The sequence below is a fragment of the Felis catus genome, chromosome E2, assembly GCF_018350175.1.
Source record: "Felis catus isolate Fca126 chromosome E2, F.catus_Fca126_mat1.0, whole genome shotgun sequence".
In the NCBI taxonomy this organism is placed as follows: Eukaryota; Metazoa; Chordata; class Mammalia; order Carnivora; family Felidae; genus Felis; species Felis catus.
The window spans coordinates 25,925,768-25,948,934 of record NC_058382.1 but is presented as its reverse complement, the minus strand read 5'-3'; the positions used below and the strand labels follow the sequence as shown (position 1 = coordinate 25,948,934).

Below are 23,167 nucleotides of genomic sequence, written 5' to 3'. Positions count from 1 at the left end.
GTCATCAAAGGTTAACAGTCACAGGCAGAATGAGGCTCTAACACCATTCAGACAATCAGAGAAACAATCAAGCATCACTGCATGAAAGCAATTTAGGAGTTCATACATCAGTCTATTCTACTCTAGGGGGTATGAATAAACATTTTCCATTTAAAGGTTAAAAAAAAGCATTTAATGGAGGATAAAATAACATAACATTTTAGTATCTATTCATAAGGTATATTTGATATATACCCAAGAATAGAGAGATCTCATTATTTAAAAATTTTCTGTTAGGCATGTATATTTACCTTCCTTGGTGATGAAGTTGGGGCCTTCTCTTTTGAGCAGTATACCCAGCAGGATGACTTGGCTAGCCAGACAACTGCAGTCCTAAAAATACAAATCACTGTGAGTAACTGGAATAAAATGGGTACAAAATTTACCACAGAAATGTAACCACATGATGCAGAGAGGAAATCTGCCATGGAATTGTTACTGATCTGCCAGATCTGCCAGATCAATTGTTACTGATATATTACCAAGCATCAGATGACATTACACAACTATTTATCTAAGGTGTCTTGGAGACAGAGAGTAGACAAGTTGGCTTCCTCATGTGGTAGTATTTAATAATCAAATTTTCCAGTAAATAAGATAATCAAGGGATAGAAAATGTCTACAAGCACTAATACTTGATTAATACTTGATTCTGTCACTCTCTGAGAAATTTGGCCATGCCATTCAACCATTCCCTTTTGTACATTGCTTATTCATAAGTGAGAGACCATGTTGCTATCAACCTATTATGAGGAGAGGGATAAAAGAAGATGACATATATAGAGTGCTTTATATGTATTATGACACCATGCTATGTGTTTTATGCCTACCGTATCACACTCATGGTAATGGAGATCTATAGATAATGTCAATCAATAACAAGGACTAATAATGTCTGGAAAGATATATATTTAACCTACATGCTCAAATTTGTGGTATAGCCCAAAAAGATGTCATAGTATTTTAGTTCTATCATTAGAATTTCATTTCCTCGAATAACTACTATACTCCACTCTCGCACTACCTCTTTTAAAATGCAAATAATCTTAGGGAAGGTAAAAATTAAGTTGGTAACATAATATTCACATGGATGTGGTCATAGGATTGCTTTCCACAGTGACTGGAGAGACTTACAGCAAAAATTAAGACCTAAACACTAGGGCAGGAGAGGAGATCTAAGTTGGGAAAAAGAAGGGAAGTGTACTAAAAGAGAAGTCTGGAGATCCCAAAGGGAATTATTCCTGACATAACTTCTTTAATGGCTCATACAATACCTTCATACCCAAGGCAACCCAATTTATCCCTACTCCTTAAGCATGTTTAAGACATCCATGCTAATGTCTTAACAATGAGAACAATCTCTCTCATTACTGCCCCTAATATAGAGAGGCCATCTACCCAGGCACATTTATCTACCTTCTCTGAGAGGACAAAAGAAAGATGGCTTGCCCCTGAGAATTCCTGCCTGCCAACCTCACTCAGAGCCATGTGGGAAATACATCTTCCTCACATTCATTTTTTGAAGAATTTCATGGGTGGGCTTGTTCTTCCATTCGGTAATGGCGACATCTGGTTGCTGTTCTAGTTCAGGAGTACTCGGGGTACTGCTTTGTCGTTTGACTTTTGAATGTTTGGGAAGTTCTAGTTCCTCAAAACTCTTAAATTCTGGAAGCCTAGAAATTAAAAGAAAAAGTTTCAGGTTTCCTGTATTTCTAATTCTAATTTCCTGCTTTTCTAATAAAAACCCAAAAGGACTTACTCTTCTGTGTCACTGATTCGTAGGAAGTCAAGTTGTTCTACTACAGCTCCAGATATTAGTGTCTGAAATGTAGTTGAGAAAAATCACAACTCTTAAATTCATGAAGCCATACACTTATGATCTGTAGTATGTAATACTTCAAAAAAGTTTACTTAAAAAACTACACACAACTCTTTTAAGTAATTTCTTAAATGAGCACTCTAAAATCAGATGAGTTTTCATATACAACAAAACCCTCTTAAAAAGAGATCACATAGGGGCACCTGGGTGGCTCAGTCAGTTAAGTGTCCAATTTTGGCTTAGGTCATGATCTCATGGTTTGTGAGTTTGAGCCCTGCATCAGGCTATGTACTGGCAGTGCGGAGCCTGCTTGGGATTCTCTCTCTCTGCCCCCCCCCACCCCCTCAAAATAAATAAATAAACTTAAAAAAGAAAAGAACATACAAATCAAGCTACAAGTTCATGGGTCATAATAAATAGGAAAGTCAACATGAAAGGAACTGTATTTTTTCTCTATTCTTAGAAGTGTGGGCATTTACTTTTAAGCTAGAATTAAAATTCAGTACCTATTAAAATGTTTAAAAATAGTGTGAAATAAAAAAAAACAACTAGAAATGCTATAATTGTTTTTGGACAAATGATGTGAAATTGCACTATGAATTCTGTTACCATAATATTTCAGGGACATCCAATGATGGGATACTGCCAATCTCCATTTTCAGGAACATGAAGGTGTTGATTATAGAGGCCAGTGCTTCTCTACATTCTGGCAACCCATATTCAGATTTTATTTTTCATTAGTTCCTGATTATAGGTTAGCAAACTAAATAAGCCCAAACTCAAACACAGTTTTTGTTGGTCCATGGTTCATGGGTAAAGAACATAAATGAATGATAACCCACAATGGTGTTTTTAGCAATATGTGTCGTTTTTAATTATCTGATGAACTGTCAGATAAAATTGAGAAATGTACTGCATTAAAAAAAAGCCATAAGATTATTATTTTAAAAATAAGGTTATTCTTTAATCAAAACTGTCTTATATATACTACTTTTTTTGTTTTCACACTGTTCTTTTCAAATATGAAGCAACATGACACAGGAAATGTTTCACTTGTTGGCTAACCACCCAGAGTTGTGCTGCCTTCTCCTCTACTGGAAACTCATAAACAAAAGTAGATCATCAATCAACAAATACCCACTACAAATGTCAGGATGGACATATTACCAGCAATCATACTAAAGTCTCCTTGCAGAGTTTGAGTGAAGAAGGCCAAACATGCAACCGATCTGCACATTTTCATGTGGCCCAGCAATACTCAGGGTCTGAGAACAGTCTGTACCTGGGCAGATAGCAATGTTGAGCATAACAGAAGTCTGTTGAGTGATTATTTCCTAATATTCAGGCTTACATCTCCACATCTTACTCTCTGGTTTGTTAGACAAATATTTATTGAACACCTACCATGTTCCAGGCACTCAACTAGGTATTAAGAATATAGCAAGAATAAAATACACAAAATCCTTGCTTTCTTGAAATTGACCTTAGGTATGTGTAGGAAGTAGACAATATAAACAAAAAACTAAATATGTTCTATCTGATGATGTTAAGGGCAAAGTAGAAATAAGAAAAGTAGAGGATGGGAAGTGGGGTGGGGGAGTAGGAGGAGGAAGGTTTGTCATTTTATACAGGTGATCAGAAAAGGCTTCTCTAGTAGGGTGACATGTAAACGGAGACTGAAGGAAAGATGGTAGTCAACAATATCGATCTTAAGGAAGGATGTGTTGGGCTGAGGGAATAGCAAGTGCAAAGGTCCTGAGGTAGAAGCATGCTTGATGTGCTTTAGGAGCAGTAAAGAGGAGAGTGTGGATAAAGTACAGTAGACAGGGAAGATCATTAGGAGATGAGGTCAGAAAAAAAGGTCCAGATCATGGACAGCACAAAGACCACTGGAAGGACTTTGGTTTTCATTTTAAGTGAGAGAAAGTCATTGGAGGCTTAGGATATGTGACATAATCTAACTGTCTTATGACCAGGCAGAGTATGAAGATGCTAACTGTCTTATGGCCAGTAGGAATTTAGGAAACTGCTGTAAAAATATAGGTGAGGTATGATGGTAACTTGGGCCATGATATTAGTGTTAGAGGGATGGAAAGTGGTTAGATTCTGGATATAATCTGAGGGTAGAGAAAACCAGATTTGATAATGGATTGTAAAAGTGTAAAGTATGAAAAAAAGAGAAGAATCAAGAATTATTTGATGCTCAAAGCTAATAGTTAATTCTGAAAACATAAGAAAAATCATTTTAATATTTTCTATTTTTAATCTATCCACCCTATGTACTGATTAAGCCCATAAGGTAAATGTTAATAGGCAAATGTTAAATTCCATTAAGAGTCTCTAGAGCTTTACATTTTTTTAACATTTATTTATTATTGAGGGATGGAGAGACACAGAGTGTGAGCAGGAGAGGGGTAGAGAGAGGGGGGAGACACAGAATCTGAAGTAGGCTCCAGGCTCTGAGCTGTCAGCACAGAGCCCGAAGTGGGGCTCGAACTCATGATCCGTGAGATCATGACCTGAATTGAAGTCAGTTGCCTAACCAACTGAGCCACCCAGGCACCCCTCTAGAGCTTTAGATAAAAAAAAAAAAAATCAGTTTGTTAACAGAGGCTTCTAAATTAGTTTTATAAAAAAGCTTTACTAGGCATTAATACTTTAGTTCTGATGGTAATTAAATAACCTAATATTATTATATATATGTCAAATGAAATATAATATTCAAAAAGGTATCCTGCTCTGCAATACCTAATTCTATCCTATGAAGATCCTTTCTAGCTGAACATTCTACCAAAGACTGTACTCCATCCTGTCATCCTGCATCCCTACCTGGCTTTTTTCTTTTTCTTTTTTTTTTTTTTCCACTATTTTATCCCCAGTGCCTAGAGAGGGAGCTCAATCAATATCTGTTGAATCAGTGAACCAATATTTACACATTTCCTACAGAGAGAACAGTAGTGAGCAGATCACTCTGGGAATTCAGAGATGAATCAAACTTGGCCTGAAAGAGTTTTCAATCCGCAGAGAGAAGCAGACACAGGAAACTAGCTACACCTAAATTAAGAGCTATAGCAAAGGTTCAAGCAAAATGCCACAGAAACACACTGGAATGAGAAATTAATTCAACCTTGGAGACTTCACTAAAGAGGTGACATTGACCTAAATTATAAAATTAAAGTATTTAGAAGGAAAAGAAAAAAGAAAAAAAAACAACTCTAGAATAGAATAACAGCATGAGCAGGAAAAAATTCCAATTACATTTAGGGATTTTGAAAGTACCCAGTATACTTGGGCAGTGGAAAGCAGGGCAAGGAATGAGCTAGATGGAAAGATCCTGGGTGATGAAGCTATGAAGGGAGGCTGAGGCCCAGTGACAAGAGAACCCATGGATCACAGACTAAGGAAATTTGAAAGGACTTGATATGAAATCCAAGAGAAGCATATAGATGCTATTTTCATTTACTATATTAAAGAGAAGATGAAGGCTAGGGTGGGGGGTATGAGGGTTATTGTTTAATAAGTATAAAGTTTCCATTCTACAAAATGAAAAGAAGCCTATTCTTTGGTGAAAGACTCTGTTCTCAAGGGTATAAGGCACAACAGAGATCAGTGGACACAAATATTCAACAGTAGACTAAGGTGAAAGACTACACAGTACTGTGGGACCCCCTGGCTTCTTCCCTAACCCTGTTCTCAGCACATGAAAGCAAAATGCATGCCATTCAGACAAAAAGTTAGATGATTATTTTGGAAACTGAAGAGCCTAAGAGAAAAAAATCTCCAGATACTGGCAGCTGGGGTTTCCCCCAACAAAAAGAGCCCTTGCCACCAGACTACCTGATAAATGACTTCATCATGACAAGAATCTTTGTTCCTAAACACAGAGCTCCCAATAAACTTCTTATTCTTTCACTCTTAAAAATGAATGGATAGCTAAAGATTACCACATATCTGACAAATGCCTCCAACATGAAAATATTGAGTGCACACGTGTGCGCATACACACACACACACACACACACACACACACACACACAAAACAGAAAAAAGAAACCTGAAAGATATAAGGCAGAGAATAAAATTTCAAAAACTGTCTAGTTGATAATCTCAGGAAGATAAATTATAATATCTAGAAAATAAAAACATGATATTATGAAAATGGAAAATTAAAACCATGATAGTCAAAATACAAAACTTAACAGAGAAGCTGCATGATAAATATGAAAGAAATTTTTCCAGGAACCATGACAAAAAGACAATAGAATAGCAACAGAAAGTGACAGAAAATAACGAGGAAAGATATTTAAAAAACTAGATAAAAATCAATCAAATATGCAAAACACAAGCACTGGTGAATAAGTATGTAAACATGCCATTTGTAATATTACCTATATAGGTCCCTCTATAAATTTTCCTTTTTTCTTACTCAATATTGAGAACCTACTACATGAAAGACTCTACAAGATAATCACAATTCTTCACAGGAAATAAGTAAGGCACTTAAGTCCATGATGGACTACAATCCAAGTAGTTCATGTCAAAGGTCATAAAAGGATGTTCAAGAAGAGTACTGTTACTTTTGGCATAGGTGATTTTGCAGAACTGGCCCTAAAGTTTGGTAAGATTTTACTTTTATTTTATTTTTTTTACTTTATTTTATTTTATTTTATTTTTTAAGTTTATTTGAGAGAGAGAGAGTGAGAAAGAGAAATCACATGTGTGAGTGTGAGCAGGGAAGAGGGGCAGAGAGAGAGGTGAGAGAGAATCCCAACCAGGGTCTGTGTGCTGTCAACACAGAGCTCGATGTGGGGCTTGAAGCATGAACAGTGAGATCATGACCTGACCTGAAATCAAGAGTTGGACACTTAACCAACTGAGCCACCCAGGCGCTCCTAACATTTGTTAAGATTTTAAAGAGCAGACACCTTGAAAGAAGGAACTTTATTCCAGGCAGAGGAAATGGCATGAGCAGAGGGGCAGAACCTCACAAAGTCAGAACACAGTAATTCATCTGTATTGGCTGAAACACAAAGTGTTTAGTAGGAGATAACTGGGCAGGGAGGCTGTTCTGGCTAATAGGGAACCACAAGGGGCTTTGTTATTTAGGAGTTGAGAAACGGTGCTGTGAGGTCCTGAAATGAATGGAGATTATCTCCAGGTTGGATATTAGTGTGGAGCAGGGAAAAGAACACTGGACCAGGGAGTTAGGCAACTGGTACCTGTGCCTAAAGGCACAAGATTATATAGCAGGTCACTTCACTACTCTGGACACCAGCTTCCTCAACTGCAAAACAGAGGTTGGAGATGAGTTATTAAAGTCTAAAATTCAGGTTGGGAAACCACTCCAATTGTTCAAGCATCAGATTGGAGGAATAAGATAAACAGATGGTTACAACACGAATAGGAAGGTAGGCACAAAATAAAAGCTTAAGCAAAAGCCTTAAACAGAACATATATGAAGAAATACAGCTGCATCTGTGCCTTACTTGTCATGAAAACAGAAACACACTGAAATTCAGAAGACTACCTGTAGACGATCAACATGAACTTTGACTCCTCCAACCATTCCTTTTTTAAAGGCTGCCAACATATCTAATATGGGGTTGAATCGGCTACCTCTAAAAAATATAAACAGACAAACAAAAGGTGCATTATTAACAACAGAATGAGAAAAAAATCTAATACTAAGTATCCTTTACATATGCAAGTCTCTCTGACACATGCTGACAAAGATATAAAAATAGGAGGAAGCCCTGCTGCCAAAGGATTCACAGTCTTAAAGATGGAAGATGGGCATACCTCATTTCTTTCATCAACCTACCGTATATTGTCTTCCCGGATGAGAACAAGGAAAAGTGGGCGTCCATGCATTTTCCAGTATTGCTTAATGAACTGTAGTGCATTCTATCAAAACATAAGAGTGAGGTAGAATGTAATGGCACCATATCTAAGCTGATCAGGATGTTTAACCAGTTGTGGCAAAGAGCCAAAAAAACTCTCATATATCAAGACAATTCAGAGTCAAACTCTGGGTAGGATAGACTACATAGGTGTAGAAATGTTCTGATACATACATGTTACAAGTATGAATATATACAAGTTAAATTTGAAACTTTTTTGACTTTAAACTTTATTCTTAGAAGTAATCAGATTGCACATATTTTAAGGCTGCTTCTTTTTTGGTGGCCTAAAAAACACAATTCAAGAATGGTCCCAGAGGAAGAAAAAAAAAGGGAGAGACAAATCAAGAAATTTACTCTTAACTGTAGAGAACAAACTGGTGGTTACCAGAGGGGAGGTGGGTGGGAGGATGAAATGCGTGATGGAGATTAAGGAGTGCACTTGTTGTGATGAGCATCAGGTGATGTATGGAATTGCTGAATCACTATATTGTATACCTGAAACTAATATAACACTGTATGTTAACTATACTGGAATTACAATAAATACTTAAAAAAGAAAAAAACAAAGAATGGTCCCAGGGAGGAAAAATCAACCCAGGGGTTGTCTCTTAAAAGATTAATCCTCACTCCACATTACTGTGCATTTATTACAGCAGGTAGAAGAACCTAGACAGAATCTATACAGACCATCAGAAATGTGGAAAGAGTTCTTTTTTTGACTCAATTTCTACTGTCGTCGTCATCATAATATCAAAGACTTACATTATACTTCACTATATGTCAGGCACTATTCTGAGTGTTTTACATACTTATTTAATTCTCAGAATATCCTTATTATTATTCAGTTATACAGATGAGAAAAGAGACTTCTCTGTGTCTTGCCCAAGTAACTTGCCCAAGTAACTTGCCCAAGATCACACAGCTGGTAAATAAACAGTAGAGCCAATATCTTAACAAATGGAATCTGGGTCTAGACTTCATGCTCTGAACCATGACTCTAAGCTTCTCTACTCTGCAAATGGAAAAGGGAGTGGAGGAAACTTTTAACTGACTGTGTGTTATGAGTCAGTTGAGGTTTTACTTGACATTCTTCATAAATAAAATTATCTTGCTAACTCAACTTTTGTTCAAAAAGAGATAAACTACTGCTGTCGTATGAACATGGCTCCCCTTCTGCTTTATAAACTATATATTTTCATTCCATTTGTAGAATGGTCTATCAAGCAAAGTCATACAACTTAATATAAAACACACTCCATCTATTACTCTAATGCTGCAAGCAATTTAACTCTTTCTCCAAAGCCACGCAGACATTGTTTTACTTTCGTATTTTACACTGTGTTAACCCAGTGTCACAGACTCCAGGAGCACTCAATTTCATATGATAAAATCAGTAGAAACAAAGCCATTCAATTTCAATAAAAAGGGGCTCTGAAACTACCTTTATGTCATCTATCAGCAGTAAAACATCTTGAGACATGTAGAAATCACTTAAGTCGAAGATGATAGGGTAACAAACCACAGTCTTTCCTAGAATGCGATAAATCTGTAAGAGATAATTTAAAAAAAATATATATATATACACACACACACACACACATATATATATACATGTATATATATATGTTATATGTATATATATAACAGAACCAAAGACACAGGTACAGTAGCATAAGCCGTAATAAAAAATTAAAACTGATAATGAAATTTTAAAGTTTCTTGATTAGATCAGTAAGATCAGTATACTAATAGAGTAATCCATCTCTACTGTGATGGAAAAAGCCTGTTTGAATAAAAACTGTTATAATCAGGTATCCTACAATGTTCAGAAACAATATAGCAGTTAGATGCTTATTCATTCCTAGAAGCCCTCTGTGATATCATACAAAATAAACAGTAAGATTTACTCGTAGAAAATAATAATTCAGATAAGCAGCCTAAGTATGTAATGAAATGTGAGAATGGATGCATAGCAGATTAAACATCATTTCATTCTGTGGTTTTATAATCTGAACACTGCTCCACAAGGAAATTTCATAACCACCTTTGATGTACCGAGGCAGCCAATGGGTCTATCCGGTCTTCCGGAGAGCCCTAATTTTTCATTGATACCCAGGTGGAAATAAGCCTGTAAGACATAAGTTTATAAATTAGGCAAGAAGAATCCATGCTTTTCCTTTTTTGCCCCCTTTGTCCCCCTAATGCCCTAACTTCTGATCTTTCCAGAGGAAAAATGGCCAGGGAAACCTTATTCAATACATTTGTAGGAAAATAAGCCAGCCAATGATGTCAACTTAGATTTGGGGGCACTGAGAGATTTGAGAGCATATCTTTGCAGATCTGCAAAGCAACATTCTAAAAGTTGACATTTTTCTTGTGCTATCATAAACGTACAACTTGCAGGGTTCTGTCCAATTCATAAAAGAACACAAAGAGGCAAATGTTTCCTGTGTAATAAAAAATCTGATGAAAGTTTTAAAATTCAGGGACTCACATCTCCTACTAGATTCCAATTTTCAAGTATTTCCCACAAAAATGGAAATGTCTTTATTGATTTTTTTGATAATATGAATTTTATGAAAAATGTAAGCCATGTGCTCCAAGTGAATGCTGCTGTTTACTTTCACAACCCTGTAGGTGATAACTCTTGCACTTTGATGTATGTTGAAGGAAGTGTAATTCATTGTGTGAGCCCTAAAAAACATGTGAAGTATAGGCAGGGTTACAGATTTTTAAAAATACACAGATAAATATATATCCATATTACACACATAAATCAATATGTATATATGTTTACAGAAATGGGTTCATATACTATATATATCTCTTTGGTGTCCTACTTGTTAAAATTTAGTACTGTGGTGTTCCAGTTTCAAGATGGTAAACTGAGTATATGCATTTACTGTACATTTCAATATTGAAATAATGGAAGAAATATAAAGACCCAAAAAAATATCTGTAGCCCTCACTACTGGAAAACAGAAAAGGGTGCCACAGTGTAGAAGAAACTTCTAGAATTTCTACAAAGTAAAAACAGATGGACTTGGAATAATTCAGTTGTTAATCAGTGCCAGAGCTGAGCATTTAATCCAATTAGAAGCCTCCTTACCCAATCCTATTTAACACCCATCCCTTGATGAAGGTAGTTCCCAACTTTTTGTTATTTCAAACCAATTCAATAAACATCTCTGGATGGTGTACTATTGTTTCTATAGGATAATCTCCTAGACTTGCTGGATCAAAGAGAATATATGTTTTCTTTGCAATATAATGCCAGGTTGGTCACCGTGTAGAAATAATGGACCAATTTACATTGGCATTAACAGTGCATGGGCCTTTTTCTTGGGTCAAAATGATATTTCATCTTAAACTACTCAATTCAAATAATTTATGGTTGACCATTTTCCCATATATTTAATGGCTACTTGTATGTTCTATAAAGTTTTCCATTTGTTCCCTTTTCTATTGGGCACTTTTCATTCTTTTTTGATTTGTAAGAGGTCTCGGTATATTAAGAATATTACCTTTTGTATAAATATTTTACCCAATTCACTCATCTTCCATGTTGTGATGAAATGTGAGAATGATTGCATAGTAGGTCAAACATCATTTCAGCATGTGGTATTTTAATCTAAACATTTTTCTACTAGGAAATTTCACAAAGCACCTTTGATATGCCAGGTTCATCTTCAGCTATATTTAGTCAAATTTGTCAATCATTTCCTTAATGACTTTTTTAGCACTTGTATTATTCTAAGAATGGATTTTCACTCCAAACAGCTGTAAACTGCTCTTCAATTTTTTTCCTAGTGATTTTATCCTTAAATCATTTTTTAAAAAATAAGTAAAACTTTGGTTTGCAAGACTAATTCATTCCAGAAACATGCTTGTAATCCCAAGCACTTGTATATCAAAGCAAATTTCAAGAACCATTGGCTCAGTTGTGATCATGTGACATTCAGCATCATGTAATACTTGTACTACAAGATACTGCTCATTTATCAGTTAAAATTTATTAGAAATACTTGCTTGTCTTGCTGAGCACATGTAGAACAAGTTATTTGCAAGTCAAGGTTTTAAATACATTAAATCTTTAATCTGTCTGGAATTTATTTTTCTGTTTGATGAGGGGTAGAAATCTAACCTGTTTTCCTAAGTGGAAAATCAAACCAACTGTTTCTACATAATCTACTGATTATGATTTGAACTGACTTCAAATATCTACCTCACTATACACAAAATTAATGTCTCTTTGATTCTGCTATGGTGTACACTTCCGTGTCAGAGTTACGTCTGTGTCTCTTTCTCTTTCTGCATTGTTATCTCCCTACAGAATAGCATATCCTGGGTTGGCTGGCACTCTGCCCAGCATATAGCTGGTGCTCAGCAAACACCTGATGGATGAATGAGGGAGCATGTCCTCCAGAGCTACATGTGCTGTGGAATCTGATTCTTGAATAGCACTGGTTTTACTGCCAGGAAAAGTACTATATAAGCATTAGGATATATAGCTGTACTGAAACTATCACACATTATGCTAGATGGAAACTCCTTTCCCACAAATACTTTCAAATTTTCTGAAATAAATGTTCTAAACTATTTTAGATTTCTTCTTTTGGACAAGTGACTAATCAACCATTTACAAGTTAAAATTGACCAATCTAGATTTCCTTTAAATACTACTCTATCACAGTAAAAGAGTTTTCCTTAACTTTCTGAACCACAGTACAGCAAGTCTATGACAGGTAAGTAGACAGACCTGGAATGCTTTCTGCATTCCCCTGTGCATATTATACTGTCCCCACATTGTACATATTCACACCATTTAATCCACTGAAATAGGATATAGTAATGGCTAAATGACCCAGAAGTACAGAAGTACTTCATCCTAGGTCTGCACTATATTCATATCCCCCATAAAGCAAAAACCACACCAATCACCGCATCATGAAACGTTAACCACACACGGTAAAAGCCCTGTCCTCATATATTCTTAAGTTGGTTGAAGGAGGGTGCAGCTCCTCAGAACAGAAAGATTAGCCATTGGCATAAGAATATGTGTATTAACTAAGATTTGCGGGAACATTTTTACTTTTAAAAGGTGGAATTATTATTGAGTAATACATAGAACTGTGAAATCACTACAGTGTGCACTTGAAACTAATATAACACTGTATGTTAACTACACAGGAATTAAATTTTTTTAATTAATTTTTTTAAAATTTACATCCAAATTAGCATATAGTGCAACAATGATTTCAGGAGTAGATTCCTTAATGCCTGTTACACATTTAGCCCATTCCCCCTCCCACAACCCTTCCAGTAACCCTCTGTTTGTTCTCCATATTTAAGAGTCTCTTATGTTTTGTCCCCCTCCCTGTTTTTATATTATTTTTGTTTCCCTTCCCTTATGTTCATTTGTTCTGTCTCTTAAAGTCCTCATATGAGTGAAGTCATATGATATTTGTCCTCTAATTTCACTTACCATAATACTCTCTAGTTCTGTGCACATAGTTGCAAATGGCAAGATTTCATTCTTTCTGATCGCCAAGTAATATTCCATTGTGTACATATATACCACATATTCTTTTTCCATTCATCCATCGATGGACATTTGGGTTCTTTCCATACTTTGGCTATTGTTGATAGTGCTGCTATAAACATTGGGGTGCATGTGCCCCTTCGAAACAGCATACCTGTATCCCTTGGATAAATACCTAGTAGTGCAATTGTTGGGTCATAGGGTAGTTCTATTTTTAACTTTTTGAGGAACCTCCATACTGTTTTCCAGAGTGGCTGCACCAGCTTGCATTCCCACCAGCAATGCAAAAGATATCCTCTTTCTCCACATCCTCATCAACATCTGTTGTTGCCTGAGTTGTTAATGTTAGCCATTCTGACAGGTATAAGGTGGTATCTCATTGTGGTTTTGATATGTATTTCCCTGATGATGAATGATGTGGAGCATTTTTTCACGTGTCAATTGGCCATCTGGATGTCTTCTTTGGAGAAGTGTCTATTCATGTCTTTTGCCGATTTCTTCACTGGATTATGTTTTTGGGTGTTGAGTTTGATAAGTTATTTATAGATTTTAGATACTATCCCTTTATCTGATATGTTGTTTGCAAGTATCTTCTCCCATTCCATCAGTTGCCTTTTAGTTTTGCTGATTGTTTCCTTTGCTATGCAGAGACTTTTTATTTTGGTGAGGTTCCAGTAGTTCATTTTTGCTTTTGTTTCCCTTGCCTCTGGAGATGTGTTGAGTAAGACGTTGCTGCGGCCAAGATCAAAGAGGTTTTAGCCTGCTTTCTCCTTGAGGATTTTGATGGCTTCCTGTCTTCTGTTTAGGTCTTTCATCCATTTTGAGTTTATTTTTGTGTATGGTGTAAGAAAGTGGTCCAGGTTCATTCCTCTGCATGTCGCTGTCCAGTTTTCCCAGCACCACTTGCTGAAGAGACTGTCTTTATTCCACTGGATATTCTTTCCTGCTTTGTCAGAGATTAGTTGGCCATATGTTTGTGGGTCCATTTCTGGGTTCTCTATTCTGTTCCATTGATTTGAGTGTCTGTTCTTGTGCCAGTACCATACTGTCTTGATGATTACAGTTTTGTTGTATAGCTTAAAGTCCGGGATTGTGATGCCTCCTGTTTCAGTTTTCTTTTTTAAGCTTGCTTTGGCTATTTGGGGTCTTTTCTGGTTCCATACAAATTTTAGGATTATTTGTTCTAACTCTGTGAAGAAGGCTGGTATTATTTTGATAGGGATTGCATTGAATATGTAGATTGCCTTGGATAGTATCAACATTTTAACAATATTTGTTCTTCCTATCCAGGAGCATGGAATCTTTTTCTATTTTTTTGTGTTTTCTTCAATTTCTTTCATAAGCTTTCTATAGTTTTCAGTACATAGATTTTTCACTCTTTGGTTAGATTTATTCCTAGGTATTTTATGGTTTTTGATGCAACTGTAAATGGGATCGATTCTTTGATTACTCTTTCTGTTGCTTCATTGTTAGTGAATAGGAATGCAACTGATTTCTGTGCATTGATTTTATATCCTGCAACTTTGCTGAGGAATTAAAACTTTTTTAAAGTTGGGCTTATAAGAAGCAATATATTAGGCAGTATATCTTAGAGGACAAATCCCAAAGAGCAGCTAGCTTGGAACATAGAGGCTGTAGCCACAGAAAATCTTCCATCTTGATACATGCTTAGGGAAGTTAGGCCCTTGGTTCCAAATCTTGTTTTAACCATATCACATATCCAAACTCTAAACCATTTGATCATATCATCTTTAAAACAAAATATAAAATAAGTAAGGACCAGTTGTAAGTCTTCATCTTACCCTTAATGGAATGCTTTGTATCATCTCCACAGCACCCTGTATAAACTTATCAAAGTGGATTATAATTAGCTATTTTTCCTGTCATACTAATAGATTCAGAGTTCACTGAGAACAGGAACAGAGCATAGAGCCATTTTATCTGAGTGCCCAACACAAAACTCTGCACATAGCAGGTGTTCATTAATGAATGAATAAAATGCCACATTTAAGTCATTTGGAGCCATGCTGGCCTTTTAAATCCTGACTGCATGTTGTCTGGTAGAGTACAGACTCACCTAGCATAAAAAAGTTGCAATATAAATTAGGCCTGAAAAAAACAGATTCAGGTTAATTTGCTTTGAGCTCATGTTTATCAAAGAATAATAATCTTTGTAACTATTCTCTGGAGCTTTCAGTGAAGAACCATAAAAAGTTTATCAGCAAACATAGCCTATAACTGAATGATAAATGCAGTGTTACAGCCTTAGATTTTCTCCACTTCCATGCTGCCTCCTCTGCTTGTCTTGTGGATCCTCAGTTCCTCTCCTTTTCCACTCCAAACCCATTTACATCTTTGTGTGATTTTAAAGTGTTACCTACTCCAGGGATCCTTGCATTTCAGCGTTAGCTCTTTAATCAGGGTGGGAAGAGTTCTAAATTTGTTAAAGGAGGTTTAAGAGCTCTCAAAGATCTGGTGCTCTGGGTAATCTGACACCCAGATTCTGGTTTTGTTGCCAATGGATAGGGTCCTGTCTGATTAGCAGTGATGCTCTGAGGCCCTGCCTTCTCCCATGCAATGTGCACCTCACTTCTCTAAGTTTTCCTTCTTTGCTATAGCATCAAGGCTTTGACCACACACATGTATATCAATCTAAATGAGCTGACCTTGATCATTTGAGAGAGCTAATTCTAAATACTTACCCCAAACACTTCAGAGTTTGTTCCTGTAATGTTTTTAATAATTACTAAGTAAAAGTGATAGTTTATAAATAACTAGTGGAAGTCAACAATTTCCTGTCCCTAATAGGCAGGAATATTCCTAAACAGGCATTTCTGAATATATCGGCAGAGCAGTGCATGCAAAAGACCTCAAAAGTCACCTTTTAATCCAATTCAGATACGTATTTAACTGCATACAAGATAAACTCAGATGTTACTTTATAATTACTTTGAAACCCAGCAAACCAAAAGTGTAGAATTACTTCAGACCTCAAATGATAAGGCAAGAGAAAAAGGGAAGTAATTATTACCAATAAATATTTACAAGGTTTCTTTAATAGTTAATGTAAGGGAAAATTATCAAATCCAACGTAAAGATTAATTTTACACACAAGTACTAAAATTAAGGCTAATTCATTATTCAAGTGCTCAGTCTAGGTCAGTAATAGACTTTAGAAGGGAGTAAGAATCAACAAGACTTATGAATATAATGTATATACATACAATTTAGGTTTTTTGTTTGTGTGTGTGTGTGTGTGTGTGTGTGTGTTTAGTTAATAATGTCTGATAAAGTAGGTTTTTCAACTTAATTAGAAAGGCTTTTAGATTAATGACCCTATTTCAGAATCGGGCTTTAACTATGCCACCTGACTGTAAACTAAGTCTAATAATCATGCTCTAGCACCTCCACAAAGTCAACAAAGAAGCAGAATCACTTACTTTAACCAGCTCCTGCTGAGCCCAAATCTGAATGGGCTCTACCTGTTGAGGTGTTTGAGTCTGAATACCATACGTGTTGAGGAAAACTTGAAGGCTAAAGAAAATAGGGAAAAAAATGAGAGACATTTTTAGGCAATGCATGTAAAGTGTGGAGAATGGTGGAGGAGAAAGAGGAGGAGAGAGATGAGACTACACTAGCTTGGAGAACGTTTTCATTTATTAACATGAGCAATATGCCATCTGCCCTGGGTTCCAGAGGCCCTCTTGGGTTCTTCACAAGGTATTAGATGGGAGCTCTGAGGGCTGGAAGAAAGAGTAAGCACTGATTTTGGGAATCTCCATTATTTGTTGCACTAACTTCTCAAAACTACACCCTAGACAACACTGGCACAGGTCACAGTCTTTAATATTCACATCAACTAAAACAAAGTTATTTTTAAAAGATTGTCGTTCTGGCACTTAAAGTAACATTAATGACAGACATCCTTGAAACCCTGTCAAGGGGTTTGTGAAATTAATCTCTCCCAAGAGACTCAATATTGCAACATAAAGCAATAAGCCCCCCAACCTCCCACTTCCCAAAGGAACACACCACCCATCTGGGTTTCATACCGTTGACTTTCTGCTATGAGTGCTACGTGAACTACCAAATCATTTTCCAGTGGGCCCTGTAATACAGAATAAGGGGTGGGGGGGGGGACATTTTAAAAGATCCAGTCATCATCAGATACAATGAGAATCAAGGACAATATTAACCATCTCTAAGCAGTTCATTAAAATGATGAACACCTACTGGCTCCATGCAGTCACCTCTCTTTCCTTGCTCTCCACTACCTACTAATCAATTTGATGGTATAGACAGAGTAATGGAACACCAAGGAATGGAAAGCCATAAATCTCACCGCTACCAGAGGGGCTAACCTGTCAGGACTATTTTGAATGATGCATAAGGGTAGTCTGGGGACTGAGAGTCATTTTCCATCATTTAACTCTGGAGGAAAAGGGAGGAACTAAAAATAAAAACCCAGCTTACGTATTCTCTATTAAAAATGATCGTGAGTTAAAACTGTTCATTTGGTATCTTAATCACATATAAAGCTATTCTCTTTCTTGTTAGCCAATTTTCCTTTGGCACCTATAATCAAAATAGCTTTATTCTAATATATAATTCCTATACTAGAGAATGAAGTACCCAGTTGACTATGTAATTAACACTTTGTTCAATAAATACAAGCTGTTGGGCTTAATAGTTCTAATCAAAGATAGTGTTGGATATTTGCTACTCCTTCTTGTGTGTGTATGGAAAAGATTCACTATAGCATATATTATACACGGCTAAAATGAACCCAATTTTGAGCATGTATTAATTAACAGAGAACATTAAGAAGCATCAATAAATTACAGTATTAGGAAGCTCTGAAAATACTGATCAAATATAATTCCTTTATAGTAATGAATCCAACATTCCCAATAGTATGCTGTAAAATGTTTGATTTACCATCAGTCAGTTACCCTCTATAGTATTCAATATGTCACTAGAATTTATGTATGATGGAAAGCAAGAAATACCAGAATACATATATCAGCAGTAAATATCCTACAATCAAAAGGATGGTTCCCAGAATCATCGTGAAAATGCATTTCAGGCAGACTTCCATATGATTTAAAAGAATATATAGGAGAAAATGAGATATAACAACCCAACAAAAATAAATATACATTAAAAATGCCATAAGTTCTATTTTTATTTGATAAAGACCTTAAAAGTTAATGTTACTCAGAAGAATGAGAAAAAATTAATTATTCAGAATCTCATCAAGATTTCTAACACATTAAGTCTTATTTCTCTCAGATGAAATCTAGTATTTACTTCATCAAAAGGAGTAACCTTAGAGTGGGCAATTATCTACAATCTTCAAGACAATTAGAGATTCTTAAATAAAAAACAAATGAATACATATACAAGAATGCGGATGATATTTCAGTAACAATAAATATGGCAGCTTACAGATCCTAATTGGCAAATTGGTATCTTCTTTTTGAATCACAGACCTGTTTAGGATAATGTTGTTTCCATTCGTATGACAGAGTACTTAGATCTAAAATTCTCCCTACACACGTTGAATCATAATGAGTATTTGGTTAGGGGACTATATTTGGTTGAAGAATTTTTTCATTGTAAAAACTCAGCATTTCAGAAATTTCTAATTCACAAACCTTCTATGCTGATCTTAGGCCTTCAACCACAGCCCATGTGGGACCTTTCACCTCATTTCTACCCACAGACAGAATTCCGCATGTACAATCCCAACCCAGTAATTCTCTTCCTTTCATTGCCAAAGTTGGAACCATCTTTTCTGTTTTCACCATTTTCTTCAAAGCACCAGCATTGTTGTCTAAACTAATGAAGTCTCTCTGAAAACATCCTAATAGGAGTTGTTAAATTCTATTTCTGAATGGTATTTCCCTTAATATTACTATAATATTTTCTGCTTTTAGGTTTGTGAAGTGTACACATATACATATGCATACAGATACTGAAGGCCTGTATGGTACTGGTATTCAACATTTTACCTGTATTTATGTACTCATCAAAGCATTCTAATATACAAGGCCTCATGTTAGGGCCTGATGTTGCAAGAGGAAAACAACCCAGTGTCCCTCCATGAGGAGTTTAGAGTATACTGGGACATATGAACAGCAGGTATTTATTATCACATAAAAGTATTTCACTGATAGCTTCCTTTGGTAATATAGATCTACCTTATTTTTGAAAAAATGGCTGTAGGGCATTACGTTATATGGACATACCATTATTTATTTAAGGAATGTTTATTTTGGTGGACATTTAGGTGGTTTCCAATATTTCACTTCTGCAGAGAATAATACAATAATTGTCCTTATCTGGGAGAATTGCTAAGGATTTAGGGAGACAACAAACTGCTAAGCACAGTATTTGGCACATAACAAAAATAAAGGGCACTAATACTTGCTGCAGTTGTACTTATTATTTTCACAGCTATCCTAGGACAGCTGCTCCTCTCCTCCTTGTTGAGATTTGCTGTAATACCTGTGTCAACTTAAATCTCATTGGCTTCCATCATTCTAACACATTAGGACCATCCATTATCCCATTTTTGTACGGCTAGTTCTTCTCCAAAGAATTCCAAACATCTTTTAAAAGAAATCCTCAGGTGACTTACCACTTTCCAATTTTTTCTTTTATTTCTCAAACATAGACTACAGCTATTTTCTTACCTTTCTTCCCTCTATAATTCTGCACTTTGCCTTCCAACATACTTTGCCTTTAGAGACGGAAATCCTTACACTTAAGTCCTTGGTTTTCTACTCATTGCACTTCTCTTTCCTTGTCTCTCTCACCAAACTCAATCACTCTAGTTGCTTTAGTTACCACCTCTAAGCAGATGATTTCATATTTATATTTCTAGTCTTAAACTTTCTCTGAGTTCCAGTGCCCATATTTTTAAGTGCTTTCTGGACATTTTCTCTTGGCTATTTCCAAAGGTAAAAATTCTAAAATTCAACTCCTCACTAACCCTATCTCCACCCGAAACAAGCTCACTTCCAGCTCAGAATGTCAGAATCATCTTTGACTCCTGATTATTACCCTCCATATCCAATTTGTCACCAAAATCCTGTTAAATCTTTTCTTCATAAAGTGTCTTGAACATTCTTTTCTTTTCCTTTCTATAGCGATATTCAGGATTGGAAAGTACCAACAATAGCAACAAACACTTTATGTAACATTTGACATTCTATGTGCAGGGTATGATACTAACAAACCATTATTTTATAATAACAAACCATTATTTCCATTTTCCAGGTAATAAAACCGACACAAAGAAAGCTTAAGTAACCTATCCAGCAAAGAGCAAACAACAGGGCTAGAATTTAGATCCAAGATCTTATGGAGAAGATGGCGCCATAGGAGGACGTTAGGCTCACTGCGTCCTACTGATCACTTAAGATTCTACCCACATCTGCCTAAATAACCCAGAAAACTGCCAGAAGACTAGCAGAATGGACTTTCTGGAGCCAAGCGTAGACAAGAGGCCGATGGAAGAAGGTAGGAAGGGTGGAGAGGTGGTGCACACTAGATGGACTGGCAGGAGGGAGCCAGGGTGGTGGAGGGGCAGCCCCCGCCCGCAAAGCAGAGCCCCTGAGTCTGACTTGCAAAAGTGGACGGGCCGGATGGAGTGAGTTCTGACAGCCAGCGGGACTTAACATCTGGAATGTTATAAGTCAACAGTTCTGCTTGGACAGCAGGAGGGCAAGAGGACATCCGGAGGGAGAGGTGTTGAGCCCTGGAAGACAGAGCTCAGCTCGGCAGGGAACAAAGGGGCTGGCCAGGGCCATCTCCCTCTCCCATCCCATAGACGAAATCCCAGAAGGAACCAGCTCCCATCACCAAACTTACTTGCATAGCGCAAACACCCAATGCTGTGCTTCTCTGGACCCATCCCTCCGATGGGTCTGCCTGTCTGCCTCCCTCACGGTGCTGCAGGGCCTCTCCCGCAGGGGACTACTGATGGCAAAGCCAGCTAAACCTGCCCCTCCCACCCCTGTGCACCTTGCAGATCCACCCTGGCTAACATGCCAGATCCCATCAAAGCAGCACCATAAGCCTGGGAGTGTGCAAGTAGCCCAGACAGGGGCCACACCACTCCACAGTGAGTCCTGCCCCTGGGAGAGGGTAAGATAAGGTAAACACCAGTCTGACTGTGGCCTCAGTGGTGGGCAGGGGAGAGACATCAGGTCTGACTACAGCCCCGCCCACCAAAACAAGTTACTCCAGACAGCACAGGAAGTGCCCTGCAGTTCCATGCCACTCCAGGGACTATTCTAAATGATGAAATGGAAGAATTCTGCTGAAAAGAAACTCCAGGAAGTAGCGAGACCTAACGAATTGATCAAAACAATTTAAGCAATATAACAGAACAAGAATTGAGAGTAATAGTCATAAAATTAATCACTGGGCTTGAAAAAAGTATAGAGGACAACAGAGAATCTATTGCTACAGAGATCAGGGGAGTAAGAAACACTCATGAAGAGCTAAAAAATAAAAATGAGGTGCTATAAATGAGGTGCAAAATAAAATGGAGGCGACCACAACTCGGATTGAAGAGGCAGAGGAGAGAATAGGTGAATTAGAACATAAAATTATGGAAAAAAGAGGAAGCTGAGAAAAAGAGACATAAAAAAATCCAGAGTATGAGGGGAGAATTAGAGAACTAAGTGATGCAATCAAAAGGAAAAATATCCGTATAATAGGAATTCCAGAAGAGGAAGAGAGACAGAAAGGGGCTGAAGGTGTATTTGAACAAATCATGGCTGAAAACTTCCCTGATATGGGGAATGAAACAGGCATTGAAATCCAAGAGGCACAGAGAACTCCCTCAGACAGAACTTGAATCGATCTTCTGAACAACATATCATAGTGAAACTGGCAAAATACAAGGATAAAGAGAAAACTCTGAAAGCAGCTAGGGATAAACACGCTCTAACGTATAAAGGGAGAATGATAAGACTAGTGGCAGATCTATCTACTGAAACTTGGCAGGCCAGAAAGGAATGGCAGGAAATCTTCAATGTGATGAACAGAAAAAATGTGCACCCGAGAATCCTTTATCCAGCATGTCTGTCATTCAGAATAGAAGAAGAGATAAAGGTCTTCCCAAACAAACAAACACTGAAGGAATTCATCACTACTAAACCAGACCTACAAGAGATCCTAAGGGGGGTTCCGTGAGTGAAATGTTGCAAGGACCACAAAGGACCAGAGACATCACTACAAGCATGAAACCTACAGACATCACAATGACTCTAAACCCATATCTTTCTATAATAACATTGAATGTAAATGGACTAAATGCTCCAACCAAAAGACATAGGGTATCAGAATGGATAAAAAAACAAGACCCATCTATTTGCTGTCTGTCTAAAAAGAGACTCCTTTTAGACCTGAGGACACCTTCAGATTGAAAGTGAGGGGATGGAAAACTATCTATCATGCTACTGGAGGTCAAAAGAAAGCTGGAGTAGCCATACTTATATCAGACAAACTAGACTTTAAATTAAAGGCTGTAACAAGAGATGAAGAAGAGCATTATATAATAATTAGAGGGTCTATCCATCAGGAAGAGCTAACAATCATAAATGTCTATGCGCCGAATACAGGAGCCCCCAAATATATAAAACAATTAATCACAAACATAAGCAACCTTATTGATAAGAATGTGGTAATTGCAGGGGACTTTAATACACCACTTACAACAATGGATAGATCATCTAGACACAGGATCAATAAAGAAACAAGGGCCCTGAATGATACATTGGACCAGAAGGATTTGACAGACATATTTAGAACTCTGCATCCCAAAGCAACAGAATATACTTACATCTC

General features: G+C 36.8%; 1 protein-coding gene across 7 annotated transcripts in view; it reads right to left on the bottom strand.

Moving 5' to 3' along the window:
- The window catches only part of PHKB (phosphorylase kinase regulatory subunit beta), a 269,459-nt gene that overhangs the window by 32,550 nt on the left and 213,742 nt on the right, over nucleotides 1-23,167 (bottom strand). For all 7 annotated transcript variants that reach the window (XM_019819691.3, XM_011290177.3, XM_011290178.3 and 4 more), the window contains 9 exons: nucleotides 17,356-17,411; nucleotides 16,744-16,837; nucleotides 9,806-9,889; nucleotides 9,203-9,307; nucleotides 7,680-7,762; nucleotides 7,386-7,476; nucleotides 1,799-1,860; nucleotides 1,550-1,712; nucleotides 291-372 (listed from right to left, as the gene is read on the bottom strand). In XM_019819691.3, the coding sequence (XP_019675250.1) occupies nucleotides 291-372; nucleotides 1,550-1,712; nucleotides 1,799-1,860; nucleotides 7,386-7,476; nucleotides 7,680-7,762; nucleotides 9,203-9,307; nucleotides 9,806-9,889; nucleotides 16,744-16,837; nucleotides 17,356-17,411 (820 nt within the window). The remainder of the gene's footprint in view (nucleotides 1-290; nucleotides 373-1,549; nucleotides 1,713-1,798; nucleotides 1,861-7,385; nucleotides 7,477-7,679; nucleotides 7,763-9,202; nucleotides 9,308-9,805; nucleotides 9,890-16,743; nucleotides 16,838-17,355; nucleotides 17,412-23,167) is intronic.